The sequence below is a fragment of the Myotis yumanensis genome, unplaced genomic scaffold (genome assembly GCF_028538775.1).
Source record: "Myotis yumanensis isolate MYYU_CA2020_CCGP unplaced genomic scaffold, mMyoYum1.0.hap1 SCAF_6, whole genome shotgun sequence".
NCBI lineage: Eukaryota > Metazoa > Chordata > Mammalia > Chiroptera > Vespertilionidae > Myotis > Myotis yumanensis.
Genome location: NW_027223757.1, coordinates 24,240,763 through 24,256,226, shown reverse-complemented (window position 1 = coordinate 24,256,226; position 15,464 = coordinate 24,240,763). Strand labels below are relative to the sequence as shown.

At 41.7% G+C, this 15,464-nt stretch overlaps 1 protein-coding gene across 6 annotated transcripts in view; it reads left to right on the top strand.

Annotated features, from left to right (window-relative positions):
* The window catches only part of MAP7 (microtubule associated protein 7), a 138,335-nt gene that overhangs the window by 12,223 nt on the left and 110,648 nt on the right, over positions 1-15,464 (top strand). For 4 of the 6 annotated variants that reach the window (XM_070417760.1, XM_070417758.1, XM_070417755.1 and 1 more), the window contains exon 1: positions 4,519-4,810. The exons of 1 other annotated variant lie outside the window; for it this stretch is intronic. In XM_070417760.1, the coding sequence (XP_070273861.1) occupies positions 4,678-4,810 (133 nt within the window). In that variant the 5' untranslated portion in view covers positions 4,519-4,677. Of the gene's footprint in view, positions 1-4,517; positions 4,811-15,464 lie in introns of those variants that run through there. One more of the 6 variants, XM_070417754.1, reaches the window with a different exon arrangement.

Below are 15,464 nucleotides of genomic sequence, written 5' to 3'. Positions count from 1 at the left end.
AAGAATGGGGAGGACAGACACCCAGCAGGGCGGCCCTTTTTGTTCCCCAGGGGTTGTTTGGTTCCACGTCAACCTGCACTGGCTTTGTCATTTTCAAACCATAACAGGGTGTGTGTTTTTAAGTTGCTTTAAAATGTGGATTTAAAAAACTCTTGCTAGAAGTAAATTGCAGTTTAGAGAGATGCATTAGTATTTAAAAGATTCCTAAAGTCCAGTAGATTTGAAGACTTATTAATCAACTCCTCTAATGTAGAAATGTGCAGATACATTTTGGCATTTCTGTTTTCCGCTGACAAGGCATTAAATTACATGTATCTAGAAATTTAATTTACCAGTGCCTGGTCATTGGATGCAGCAGTAATAATTTCTGTTTTCAACTATGGTCCTCAATGAGTACAAATCAGGCTCTTTCCCGTTTCAGTTATGTTTCTGTACAGCTCACTAGGCATTTAGAAGGGAAAACCTGGGTATGTTTCTCACTGGTTAAACAGATTTCTCTCTGCAAGAGGATATTTTTGGATTCACTCATGAGCTATGCTGTTTTCCAATTTTATCGTCAGAACATAAGGGCTTAGGAAGCATAAATGTGAGCAGAGCCTGAAGGTGTGTGTGTGCACGCATGCATGTGCCTACATGCATTTAGTCATTTATATAACATTGTGACAGCCAGGCCCCAGTCATGAGCTGATGTCCCCTGCACATCAGCGAGTTTGACTCTGCTCCATATTCACCCACCTCAGGGGTTGGAGCTAGGCCAGAGGTATCAGGTAGCCAGGGTGGATGGACAGACACAAATCATTGTGTACAAGGGAGTGGGGCTGGGGCTGGGGGTGGGGTGGGGTGAGTTGGGAACAGCAGTTGTTCAAGGCCTGCCGGCCTGTTTCATTCATAGTGATGAAAAGTAGTACCATTTCACCTGTGATTGTGAGTACATTTCATGATGATACGGCAAACATTTTTTCCCCTGTATGAAGGCACTCTAGTTGTAAAATCTACCCTTCTGCACTACGCAGTGTCTCATTTCTCTCGTTTGTACAAAGTCTTCATTAATACATCATTTCTTATTTTAACAATGTAAACAAAACAATTGCAAAACCCAGTTGACTCTTGGGAGTCTGCAGACACCAGTTCCTATGGGAACTGAATTAAGGTTCTGTATCTGCAGGTGACACGCAAGGCCGGTTGTACCACATCAAACTGAAAATGCTTATTAGTGTTGGGAAAGAGAGAAAGAATTTAGAGTAGTATATCTTTTATTTGTGGGGACACTTAAATTTAACTTACTGTCCCCCTTTCCATATATGCTTTTGTTTTGGATCAGAATATAAAAGGGAGAAGACTGTAGCCCCATGCCCCCACCAGGTCAAACCCACAGTGTTCCTGCAATTAACTAAGAGTTAACTCCTATATCCATTAAAGACTGGGTTTGAGTATTTATGAAACTAATCTCAAATGTATTTGTTTGTGTTAAATGAGGTGAGAAATGTGTACTTCACGGGTAAGGGGGAAAATCCTTCCTTTATTATGGTTATTTGATCTTGGACTGTTTGCTTCCCAGCGACTGGTCACAGCTGTGACTGGGACCCTGCCAGCCGGCACTGGAGGCGGAATTCACAGGGCTGCGGGATGAAAGCACCTCGGCTTCAGAGAAGATGGGCCTGGGTTTAATCCTGACTCAGTGACGTAACTGTGGCTTTAACCTCTTTAAGCCTCAGTTTCCTGATCTGCAGGGCTACTGTAACTGACAAAGATGACGTATCCAATGCACCTAGCACAGCATCTGACATAAAGTTGAACACATTCCCAGATGATGGGCTATCATTACATTCCTTTATTTGGCCCCACACTACTTCATGGCTTGCATGATGGTGGCTACTTTTTAAAAATATATTTTTAATGATTTCAGAGAGGAAGGGAGAGGGAAAAAGAGATAGAAACGTCAGGGATGAGAGAGTCATTGATTGGCTGCCTCCTGCAAGTCCCACACCGGGGAATCGAACTGTGACCTCGTGGTTCATAGGTCGACACTCAAACACTGAGCTACGCCGGCTGGGCAGTGGTGGCTACTTTTGAGTCAAGGTTAAACCTAGGCCCATCTGCTAAAAGACAGTTTAGCTTCTACATATTTGTGTGTGTGTGTGTGTGTGTGTGTGTTTTGCTAGTGTAAATCCTCACCCGATTCTCTGGAATTAGAAGAAAGACACCAAAGTGGATATGAAAATAATATTGGCCTATGTTTATTGATCATCTGATTAAAGAAAAATAGTAACCTTTAAAATATCATGTTTAATTCCGAAAAAAAAGGATGAGTATCAAACAGAGAATTATGGAATTATTTAACCAATTTGTAACCACTTCATTTCTTAAACAACAAGATCTGGAACACTGAGGCATAGGTCCTCCCTCTCCTTCCCTGTCCACATCTTGCCCTCGGATCTAGGAATCTAAACTATGTAGGCCACATGTCTGTGTTAAGGAGAAGCCCTGGACTAAGAAGACGGAGACCTACATTTTCATTGCAGACCTCCTGCCAGCTATCATTGATCCGGGAAAGGAATTTTGCTCCATGGGCCTCGGTTTTCTCACATGTAAAATGACACTGATTCAGGAGCTTTCTCACACCCATTCAGCTCTAAAACTCCATTTATTCTATTGCAAATCTCTACCTCATGCATTAATGTGATTTTAAATAAACTCCATGTCTGAAATGTCCTGCATTTCTTCAAGCCCCAGAGTTAAACACATGTTAACTTAATTAAACGCCCGTCTTTGGAGGGAAAGAATTTTTTTTTTTTTAAGCATGGATTTGCTAACCATCTAGTACATTTGCAGCACTGAGGCTGGCAATATGAGTAGATAAAAAATAGAGGTATTCCTAGAAGGAGTTGATAGCTGAACTGGAAACACCTTGAAAATAATTGCACCAAAAGTGGACTAGTTTACAACAAATGTATTATAAAATATCATAAAAGCAGGTGATATTTATTAAGTACTTCTTACTGCTAGTACTACACTAATTTAATCCTTGCTCTTAATCCAATAAAGTAAATGATATCATCACCCCGACATCACAGAGAAAACCAAGGGACACAACAGGAAAGTGAGTTGTTCACAAAGGATTTAGAGAGGATATTTCATTTGCCCTAGAGCCCTGAGGTCCCCTTCTGGATCTGGAGGTTTAACTATTGAGAAAAAGTATAAGAGTGGTATAGGGCAAGAGGATTTGGACTTTCTAAGCAGACTTGAATTTTAGTGAAAGGCAAAAGAAAAGAAAAAAAGTACTTTCTGAATTTGACAGTTGGCATCTTATAATGTCATTTATTGTAAATTTAACCTCTTTCATACACAGCATAAATTTTAGGGAGCCTAGAACTGAAGAGTTTTAAAATGAGAAAGCTTTTATTTCAGCAGAAAACAATAATCACATGATTGTGTGCTTTGGAGAAAACAGTCCAAAATGGGACTGGAATTGGGTCAAGTGTTGCAAATGGCTCTGCTGGTAGTGACTTTCCCGAAGCCTGTGTGTGTGTGTTGGGGGGGGGGGGGGGGGGGGCGGGGGGGGGGCGGCGCAGGGAGGGTGGTTGCGGGGGAGTTTGCTGGATAGAATCCAGGCAGTTGTTTCTCCCTTTGGAGGGTTGTAGTCTCATTTGTATCTACTCGCCTTGTAGAAAGGGTATTCTAAATTGTGATTTGAAAATAGGTACGGTTCTCCTCCTTTCTGTCTCCACTAGAGGGTCTCAGGTGTGGCCAGACTTGTGTTTATACAGACACTGGGGTTGTAAGAATGTCCGGAAAGTTGGGATGTGTTACCCAGTGTGAAGTGAGCTGTCCGGGTACCAGCGTGCCTTCCTTCATCCAGGGACTGGCAAACATTGTTGCCAGAGAAGAATCTGGCCCCCAGAAGAAGAAAAGGCCTTCCTGCCTTGAGCCCTTTTCTCTCTGCTGCTGATTGTGCAAGCAGAACTGCATTCCTCCTCCCAGCCTGCCACCCGTCGCTGCTCAGGGGAAGAGGGAGCTAGCTGCCCTGCAGACTGGCTGCCTCGCCTCACTCTGTAACCCTCTGCTGGTGAGTTCCCAGGGCCCGCATCCTGGAGGCTGCGGCTTCTCTTCTCTCGGAGGATATGGAGCCGCTCCCAGCCCTCCTTGATTAGGACATGTCAGGGTTGTCAGGGCAACTACTAATGGTAGTGGATCCTGTTTTCCCCTCCGTGCTGTGTGCTGGATATTTTCTCGTGCGGTGTTAGGAAGAAGATTGTGCAAGGGTGCTGCCGCAGGAAGGAGAACCAGGGATCTGAGTGAACAGGTTCGGCAGTGGACGGAGGCATCTGAACCTGCGTGCCTTTCATAGGGCTTTTCTGGAAGGTGTGTGTGTGTGTGTGTGTGTGTGTGTGTGTGTGTGTGTAAGAGAGAGCCAGAGCTAGCACATGTGCCTGTGGGGAGTCAGTGGGAGGGGGCTCTTAGGGGGGGGTCGCTGCTAGGTGAGGGGGAACTGCAGGGCCTCAGTTGCCAACTGGCTGGTAGTATCTGTCAGCTGTCTGCACACTGTTTACCCATAGGGGATCTATTACAAGTGCTCAAATGATCAGGCAGCTTAGAAACTAGCAGCTTCCTGGGAGCTGCAATTACATAAGCATATATTTTTAATACAATAATAATTAAAAAACAAGTAGCAGCGGTATGCCTGGATCAGCTACAGCTCTCCGGCAAGAGAGACTGAAGAAGACCAATGCAAGGCCAATTCCCCTTGGTTTATTCACCATTAATGAGGAAGATGAACAGCAAAAGAATGGAAATTCCAGAAGACCAAAAGGTATGCATTAGCTCTGCCCTTTGGTGGGAGCCAGCCCATTTCCCACGCTGCCTATAGCACATTTTACAAACTGTGTTGGTGGTGCATGCTGTGTGGAGTGTGTGCTTGTGACCTCCTAGCACACTTTGATGGTGTTATTGACACACCCGAGGGCTATGTACACTTGAAATGGGGAAGAGATTTTAGCAGATTTGGTAGGTTTCAGATCAGCTGCCTTTTGACAGGAGCTACTTTCCTGGCGGAGAGCTTTAATTTGCACATGATCACTTAAACAGTTACCAGGGACTCTGTCCTCCTCAGGGGGAGGAGATAGGAGTTATCAAGTTTGAAATGAACCTCTCCCCACCTTCCTTGGGTACATCAGGTGACTTTTGTTAAATGAGGTGAGTTTTCCCTTGAAAGGGCTGAGTTAGATCAAGTGACCTAGGACTGCAGCCTTTCCATGGGCAGAAGGTCACGATGTTATTTCCTTTTCTAGTCTGAAATGCCAAGAGCTCGAAGAGAAGGAAAACAAACAAGGAGTGCTACTGTAGGGGGCAAAGCCAGGGAACAGGGAGGGGACCATGAGGTTTTATCACTTCTGATGGTAACTTTGCTCCTGAACAGGAAGGAGAGGCCTGCTTCTTGTGCTATTTTGTGTGTGTTTGTTTCCATAATGATGAAATGCAGCAGCAGCTTGCCTGCTTCTCAAGGCTTGGGTACTGCATCGTCTTTGGCTTCGTCTTAGACCCATCCAGGCTATGCACCACCAAGGCTGTAAATGTCAGAGATGGCAATATCATGCGTTTTTGAAGAAGGGCTCTAAGTCTTGCATGTTAAGTTTTCCAGTATCCTTGCAGTCCCCTTCCCTGAAAATATATAAGCTGTTCTCTTAAGTGAATACATATGCTTTGTTGTTTCTATGTGCTGATTAAATTTTAGCTTATTTTCAAATTGTTCTGTCACACAGAGATATCAAATTTTCCTCTGTGTGGTACATGGCAGCAAGTAAATATTTAAGCAATGATAGAATGAGTGTTTAAATAGAATGCATTGTCTGAAGACTACTGGCTTTCTTTTTCCTGGCTCTTGACAGAATCTTAGTTTGCTTTTATTAAATATAATTGAAACTGTCTACTTTAAATCCAAGAGTATATTTTTTCTTCATTTTAAAAAATATATATACAGAAAAGTTTTAATCAGTAGAAATCTTAGTACCGTAGTTGATTTTTGCTTTACTGTCGGACATAGCTTCTATCCAAGGACCAAATGACCCCAGGAATCTAATGATACTATTATGAATGGAAGGTGACTTAACTGATTCTTTTATTTGCACAGGAATTAGACAGTTGAGCCAGAGTGTGCTCTTGATGAAAACACAATACTTTACAGTGTGAGTAGCAAATCATTTGGCCTTTTGGCAATAGCAGTTCACTTTCAAGTCCAGTTCTGCCCATCAGTAGAACAGTGATGGAAATATTCTGTGTAGGTAAGTGCTCAAATGATCGGGCAGCTTAGAAACTAGCAGCTTCCTGGGAGCTGCAATTACATAAGCATATATTTTTAATACAATAATAATTAAAAAACAAGTAGCAGCGGTATGCCTGGATCAGCTACAGCTCTCCGGCAAGAGAGACTGAAGAAGACCAATGCAAGGCCAATTCCCCTTGGTTTTGTTCTTAATGAAAACCACTAGCACATGTGTCTAGGAACACTTGAAATAAAGCTACTACAACTGAAAGAAAGTGATTTTTAAATTTTAATTAATTTTAGTTGATTTCAACTTAAATATTCACATGTGACTATGAGACAACATAGCTCTAGTCTGTAGAGCTGTGGCCCTCTGAATTTGCATACTCTGCTATGTCCATCCTTAATTGTTTCCTGGTGTCAGATACAGTAGAGTCCTGAGGTGAAGGTGCTTAAGGGTGTCACGGACCAGTTAGTCAGTCTCTTTCCTGCAAGGGACCACAGTAACCTGGATTTAGAGACAATTTCTTTCCCTTCTTTAAAGAGACACTTTCCTTGTTCCTTTTCCACTTAAATGTGGAAAAGTGTTCTTACCAGTCACCAGTTAGCTGCCTATACCATCTTTTACAACTTTTAATGTACTTCTGTTTTCTTAATTATTATTTCCAAAGCATCACAGCAAAATGATACACAGGCTATCTCCCATGCGCGACTGTTAAACCTTCAGAAGCTTTGTTTTCTGCCCACTCCCTGGTCTAATCAGCCAACCATGTCCAAACCAGGTTTTTGTGCTTAGTACGTTTGTTCTGTCATTACTAGGAATAAGGATTCCTGCTCTCTCAATTCAGTAAGCTAAATGCTCTGTCCAGGATTGCCTGGGGTAAGGACAAGTAGCATCTTTCTAGGTAGGTACTCTCCTGTCGGTAGGAATGAACATGCCATTGACCATCTGGATTTCCATTAATGGCTTTAAAATGACCTGATGGGGTGAGACAGGAGTTTGGTGAGCTGGTAGTCTGGATTGATTCTTGAAGGAGAAATTTCTCTCCCATGTAATCGATAGAAATGTAAATGTTTTACCTGCCTTGCTATTACTGACTATGACATTTAGAGAGCAATAGAGAGTGAGTTGGGCTTATGCTGTGGTTCTTATGCCTCAGAACCCAAGCCTCGGAGTAATGCTGACCTTCAGACCGGCTTAGGAGAGACTAGATACTGCAGTGCCTAAATACCCTTGGATGCATTTTGAGACACACCTGTCTTATGGTGAATTTTGCTGAGTACAGTGTGATGATTAAGTAATAAGACGTTTTCCCTCCCTAACCCACATCTGTTAAATGCTCACTCTGTGCAGATGACTCTGTCGGGGCATGTGGCAGCGATGCAGAGATAATTGGCATGGTTTCTGCTCTCAGAATGTTCAACTGCCTAGTGGAGGAGGACAAGTATGTACAAAGAATGCGAGAATAGAAATGAAGTCAGGGAAGGGCTGATAGTGTAATGAAATTGTCTATGCACACATTCACTCCTTCTCTAGACTAAGCCTCTTATAGGCCAGGACTATTCGAGTACTCTTTCTAAGTACCTTGTAGAGTGCATGGGACATTATTGAATATAGGTAAATTTAACATTCAAACGTAATTTTCACAGGCTCTGAAGGTCTTTCTCACATAGAAATTATAAGAAATGCTGATAATAATAGATTGGTCCTCCCAAGGTAGCTACTCAGAAGGAGACAGTACTATGTTTGATGTGTCTGATACATTAATTGTATTACTCTCTGCCACACTGCACTTACCTAATAGTATACCAGGGATTCTACTGTGTTCTGTGTCTTCCATCATACTATTTATCCTTTCCTTTGGGGGGGAAATGAAGGTGTATGTTTACAAGGTGTTATCAATCGACTATTAATATCTAAGTTAATGCCTTCTGTCCCTTTTGGTAACTAACTGCAGGTTGGATTGTAAAGGAATAAAATTTCTCCTTGAAATCAGGACACAGTACTCCTGAGAAACTGTTCTCCTTCTCCCCCACCCCTCCCTTTTTGTTAAAATGTGTATTTATGGAGCCTGCAGTGGCTTCTCTTATTTTGGCGTGTCCGCTGCAAAGGTAGAATTTCTGCCAGTTAAGGTTTCCGAATGAAATATAATCTACCATTTACCATTTATGTTCCTATTGGATAGGTGATGATCTAGCAACTGAAATGTCCTTTTTGTAAATCATGAATCTTTGGCTTTTCAAAGAGGAGTGTTGTGTCAAGAAGTGTGAATGCCACTCTAGAATTATTATCACACACTTCCTTGTTTCTTTTCCTCTTTTGTCCTGTAAGACTTGGGCCATTGTCTGTTCCCAGTGTCCTTGTTTGTGCCATTTTAGTCCTAGGCAAAAGGTTTTAGCACTAGAACTTTACAGCTAATGAGGCAAAAGTATAGTTTAGAAAAACAGTAATATCCAAGATCCCTATTATGAGAAGGAGATCTTAAAGTCAAATTGATTGGTATAACTTATATTTGCTAAAGAGACTCTATATATAATGTTTTGTTCAAAGCACTTATATGAAAATAGGGGATGTCAAGAACATGGATCATAATATCTAATTTATGGCTGGTACTCAGTGGATTCTCTATAAATATCTGTTGAGTGAGTATAACTGTCTCCCAGGCATTCTGTATTAAGAAGTGGAAATTACCATACATATCACCGTGTCCCAGAGGAAGAGGATTTAACCTGTACATAACCAATGTCCCTTCCCGACAGGGGGCCTATGTGACTGGATCCTGAGGTACCATATATAATGGAATTTGCTTGCTAGGTAAAACTAAAAGGCTTAAAAATTGTGTGCTATTTTAAGAGCTGTAATTGATCGGGCTAACACAGCTGATTGTTCCAACCATAGGAACTAACCACAAGTATTTGGTGAGAATCTCCCAGCCGATAAATCTTAGGCATTATTTTTTTGAAAGGTTAAATGGAGTATCCATTTCCACTAATATCAGCTTGTCTCCAGGAGCAAGTTCAAATTTAATTCATTGTTACCTAAGATTGTACAGGTGATTTTTCAGTACCTCGATATTGTCTTTTGCAGAAACTAATACCTTTATAGCAACAAAGGTAATTTTATTGAGAGAGTCCATCTTAATTCTCAGATCTTCAAGGCATTTAAGAAGAGCCCAGGTTGTGTTGGACACTCTCTGTGTTAGGTTTATGTTCTAGACTTGCCAGATACAAAAGGCAAGACACACCCCATTATAGCTCAGCTCCAGATGCAAAGGCCCAGAGCATATCACAGATGGACATGGACACTGTGTTTGAAATACTTAGCAGAACACCACTGAATGTTTTTGCTGACTGTAGAATGAAAGTTCTATTTTTAGGCTGTCTTCCCAGCAATGATTTTGTTAGTGAGAGAATTCTAATAGATTCTGTCTAGATTCCAAAGAATTTACCATGCCAGGTCCATTGTGGAGGTGGAGTGTGAAATGAGAATGGAGCCTGGAAGTATAAACCAAGGAAAATTCTTTTCACAGTTTTGATCTTGAATATATATGGTTCTTGGGGCTAGATTCATCCTTAAATTAAGGTGCTGGCCTAATAAAATAGTAGCAAGATAGTCAGTGGAACCTGTCATCCTAAAATCATCAATGGGAGTAACAGTATGGAGGCCGCCACATCTATATTCTTAGGATTACCGTCAAGGTCAGGAATCAAGTGCATTTGTCAAGGGGTGACTTGGAGGAGGGGTGAAGTGTCAGAATCTCTGCAGGCCCCTTTTAAAACAAGGTAAGCACACAATTTAAGTAAAAGGGCAACTTCAAGAGATGTTTCCTCCTTACAAACTGTTGCCTCTGATCCCCTTTACTATAGACTTATAGAAATTCAGGACCTGCCACTGTCAGGGATGCCAGTTCATATGATGGGGAAAGTTTAATGAGGTTAAGTAGTAGTGAGTGGCCACAGTTGACATTTGCCAATGTTTATTAGAAATTCAGACTGAGGTCAGGGTGAGAGACAGTTAGATGTGACAGAAAAAGCACTGCCTGTGGAAATAGGCATGTTCCTGTTGTTGAACCTTTCCGAGCCTCAGGTTCTCAGCTGTCAAAGGAGATTAGTAAAATCATGCTCACAGGTGGTGGTGAGGATTAAAGATAATATATAATAGCACATTCTGGAAAATAATGGGGGCTCATTCAATGATAGTTTTTAAAATGGTAATTTGTAATCCGATGTCCCGCATTTTCTGATCACTTCTGCCGACATATTCTTTTTGTCTGTTCCAGCCTCTTAATCAGTCTCTTTTCTGTGGAGATACCTTCTATGGTCTGAGCTCCTACCTTTTACCTTAACTTGCTTGTGAGTGAAAATTTCCAGGAAGGCTTCCTGATCTCTCAGGCCTGTGCAGTCCCCTCCCGACAGGGGGCCTATGTGACTGGATCCTTGTCCTGTGTTCATTCATGCGGGTCAGCTGTACTAGATGACAGGTAGATACTCATTGCTATGCCCTGTAGTTTAGTCGTGTGAAGTGAAGGAAATAAATGACACTATGTCAGATCACCTCACTTTTTATTTTAAATGCGATTAAAGGAGTGGGCCTTGTATTTCTTGAGATTAATGTTGGCTGCCTGGTCTGACTTAAGGAAAATAGCCATGGTTCTCAGCTGTCAGAAACCAAGCAAAAGGAATATTTTTTACTTTTTAAAAAAATATATATTTTTATTGATTTCAGAGAGGAAGGGAGAGGGAGAGATAGAAACATCAGTGAGAGAGAATCGTTGATCAGCTGCTTCCTGCATACCCTGCCAGGGGATCAAGGTTGCAACTCAGGCATGTGCCTTTGGCCAGAATTGAACCTGGGACCCTTCAGTCTGCAGGCTGATGCTCTATCCACTGAACCAAACTGGCTAGGGCAATATTTTTTACTTTATGTTTTGTATTTTTTGTGTTGTTTTTTGCCTGTGTGTGTGTGTGTGTGTGTTTGAACTGCTTGATGGAAATGACCTAGGCTTGTGGGCAGGTTTCACCAGTGACTCAGGTTGTAGGCGCTCACATTTGGGGCTGCCAGCTATTTTTAGCACCAGGACTTCCTGTTCTACTTTTTTCCCTGTTTTGTTTCTGTAGTCTCTTTTCTTTCACCAGTCAGGGCACATTTGGTGGAAGCGCCTTAGTGGATGACACACGCCGCTGCTGTAAAGCACAGGTGCAGGTGCGAGTGCACCTTTGTATCTGAGGCAGGGCTCCTCCTTCTACCTAGTGAGCTCTCAGCTTCTCCCTGCACATCACCGTGCCTGGTCAGCTTTACTTGTCCTTCCCTTTAAGTGTCATTTCCTGACCTGACTGTCCCAGGTCAGGCTAGGTCCCATCTTCTAGGCTCTCCTAGGATCATGAGCTTGTCCTTTCTTGCTCCAACCAAACTGTAGATTAAGCATTTGTTTGAGTAGTTGTATGTCTGTCTTCCCAACTAGACTAAGTTCTGAGAGGGCAGTGTGACTATTTCCTTCTCACCGTGTCCCTAGCCCATAATACATAGTGGAGGCTTCCTAAATATTTGTTACTTGACTGACAAGAGATGACTCACTGGCACTGCCAGCCCAAGAAAATGAGAGAACAAAGCTGTTCAGGCCTTAGAATATTCTAAGGTCCAGGACTTTGGTCTGAATCTGGGAAAGACCTGGAGATACCAGATCAGTCATCATCCTGCCTGGTGATGGGACAGAGACTTTTGTATCAAAGACTTTGCCCACAGTGTTCATGCAGAGATGGCACGTTGATAGTTTTCTGCTAGGACGTTATGTCTGGAATTCTTCAGTGGCTTACTTTGACCAAATTCCAGGCCAGACCATTGCAGAAGCGCTTTCTACCATCTTTCTTTGAACTGCTGGAGCTCATTATGAAATGTTTATTTTGTGTTTTTGGTATATACTCATTATGGCCACGTATTATAAGCATTTACCTCCCTTTTGAACAACTAAAATTCACTATCATGACTATAAAGCATAAGTTGTAAGCCAGTGGGAATTTTTATGAGAGATAAATCCTCGCTGACTGAAACTCTCCCTGAGCTCTTTGACGAGTGTCTCCCACTCCACCCGGTCCTTTGTGGACTAGAAAACATTTGGGAGCAAGAACGGAGCTACTGTGAACTTGGCAGTCCCACGTATTCCTAGTCAGGTTCCCTCGGTTCCCCACCCATTCCAGTGCATCTCATTAAGCCACCTGCAGAACTTCCCTTTCATGCCTCTCTTTTATAATACTGTCTCTGCATCAGCCTTTTTTTAAGGCCCAGAAAAACAGGTTCTTTTTAGATAGACAGTTCCTGGTGCAGACCTTTCAGCCAGCAGTGTGGAAAGATGCAGAGACTCTAGGATTCAAAACCTCGGCATTCTGGGTCCCTTTCGGCCTCTTTCAGGAATCACATTTCCTTTTTATGTTTGTTACCTGATTCTTCTGACACTGCAGCTGTGAGTCCTTTTCCTAATTCTTACTTGGTGGTGTTCATTATAGCACCCCTTTATCCATCTTGTAGTTTAAAATACTATTACATTAGCATTAGCATTCGTTATGAATGGAGCTCCAAATTGGCCACTTGGGTCAAGACTCCCGATCATCAGTCAACTTTACAACATTTTCTCACAATCCACGTGACTTCAAAATCATCTTTACTCCACTGCCACAAGTTGCAGTGACATTGTCATTTACTTTGGTGCTACATGGCCTCATTTCAACTTCATTTAGCCAGCCAGCCAGCAGTGTAGGTCTCTGTTGGGACTTGTTACCGCCACTCCACCTACATGATCACGAACTCCGAAATCCCCCGAGGCACCTACAAACTGCAGATGAAGCCAACGCTGATTTTTGTGTCCACCTCATGTTGACAATGTGCTAGGTATTACCAGATATGTGAACTCAGCCTCCTACCTGCACCATGGTCTCACAGCTCCCAAACCCTTCATGCTCTGCATGAACCCTAGGCTAGTGAACCCTCTGTGTTCTCACTGGTATTAGTATCCTTCCAACTCACTTGTCCTTTTTTTTCAAGCCTGGAACTCATGGATGGCCATTTCAACAATGCACTTGGAATGATGCCTGGGCCTTCCTTGCAGGCTCTGAGTATTCCCACATAATCTCTTCTTTCTTCTTTAGGGCTGCAGAGTGTTATTGTGAACGTACTTGAGTCTGTTCCACTTTCTTGTTCTCTGGCCCCCAGACAAACCCTTGCTGCTGCTGGCCAGTTTGTTTTAGTCAGATCACATTGTAGCTGGTGTTCGCCCCATGTCTCATTTACTCTACCTCACTCTTCTAGCACTTTCTGACACTTTGCTATGAATATTGAGGCTGTATTAATTTAGCTTCTAGGTCAGTGATGGCGAACCTATGACACACGTGTCAGAGGTGACACGCGAACTCATTTTTTTGGTTGATTTTTCTTTGTTAAATGGCATTTAAATATATAAAATAAATATCAAAAATATAAGTCTTGGTTTTACTATGGTTGCAAATATCAAAAAATTTCTATATGTGACACGGCACCAGAGTTAAGTTAGGGTTTTTCAAAATGCTGACACGCCGAGCTCAAAAGGTTCGCCATCACTGTTCTAGGTCATAGTTTACTTGCTTGAATAGAGGGAGAAAATAAGTAGAAAGATATATTGCCTGTATTATTCTAAGTAAAACTCAATGATGGAAAAGAGAAGAACTGTTTTTGTTTATTGTGATTTTGGAGAAGGAAAAGGGTAAGATTTTAAGTGACTATTGGCCACCAACATTGGATTTACCTAAATCCCAGTGCCAAAGGGTGATTACAGTTATGTGGATAGTGACATGATTTATGGTGAAGCATAATAGGTAGGAGAAACATAAATTGAATGCTCCAGGCCACATCTGAGAATGTCTTGATCATTTCTTGTGCATCATTACTACTGTAGATGCTTCATGAGTGAGTTAATATCATTACTGGTCTATATCTTACTACTTTGAATGAATAGGGTTAAAGAATGAGGCCATACTACTTTCAGGTGATGCATTAAAAAGCAAAGTTGTAATTCAGGACTCTGGTGTTTCTTGAATTCCTTTCTTCTGAATTCCTTTCTTAGTCATTACAGTGGAGGCCCACTTAGTCATTCCCTTTGTCCTAGATTTGGTTCTTCCAAGATTAAGGTCTCTTTAATGATTCTAGGTAATAGGAATGTTTTTTTTCCTGAATATGTGGCTATTTCCATTTTCTTCCAGCATATTTTATCTTGAAACTTTACTGTGATGTTTTAGTGGGAAAGTTAAAACAGAAAGGAAAAAAAAAAAGCCATCTTGGTTTATGATTGATGGTTCATCCCCGACAAGCCTGTAGCATTTAGCATTATCTGCTTCTTCCCTTGTGGCCCTGACACTTAGAGTTCATTCTTCTAAGATGGTGATTGACAAACAGCCTACATCCCTGTGTGAAGCCATAGTAAATATACTGGATCAATATATAGCTTAGAACAATTAGGATGGCAGAATGTATTGGTGCCAAAATTCAGAATGCTTGATCTCTGATACATTAACAGATTGAGAAAAATCAATTTCCTTTTCCTGGTGCTTATGAAGATCTCCTACTTAGAATCACAGTAATACTTCAGGATGTCTAATGATGTGACAGGTCTTTGATAGTGTAGTCCAACTCGTGAAAACCAAGTTTTCTGACTGGTAAAATGAGCAAGTCAGGTTTTAATGTAATAGAAGTATCTCTGAAATTTAAAATCAAGGATTGTATGTCAAAGTAAATGTTGCATTGAGACCACTTGCATCTGAGCAGCATTGTCATGGTCTCCTGGAGGCAATGTGGTGGAGGAATTAATAACTTGGATTCTGGAGCCCGTTTTACCACCTCCTTACTGTATGCTTCAGGCAAGGCACTGAACAATTCTGTGTCTACTGCTTCATCCAGAAGCCAGGGATAATAGCAACACCTATTAACAACCGGGTGGAACTATGTGAAATGTGCTGTAACTGTACTTGGCACTAACAAGCTAACATGTAAATGTAGTGAAGGTTATTTGGAAAATTTTCTTATTTCGATGGCTTTATTGTAAGAGTTCTTAAAAAACCAGCATTTCTGCTGAGACTTCTAAATTTTAGAACACTTGAAACAAGTTAAAAGAAAGTTGTACCTGCTCAATAAGGATCAATTAAATAAAGGTTATGTTTCTTCTACATTTACTTTTTATAACAT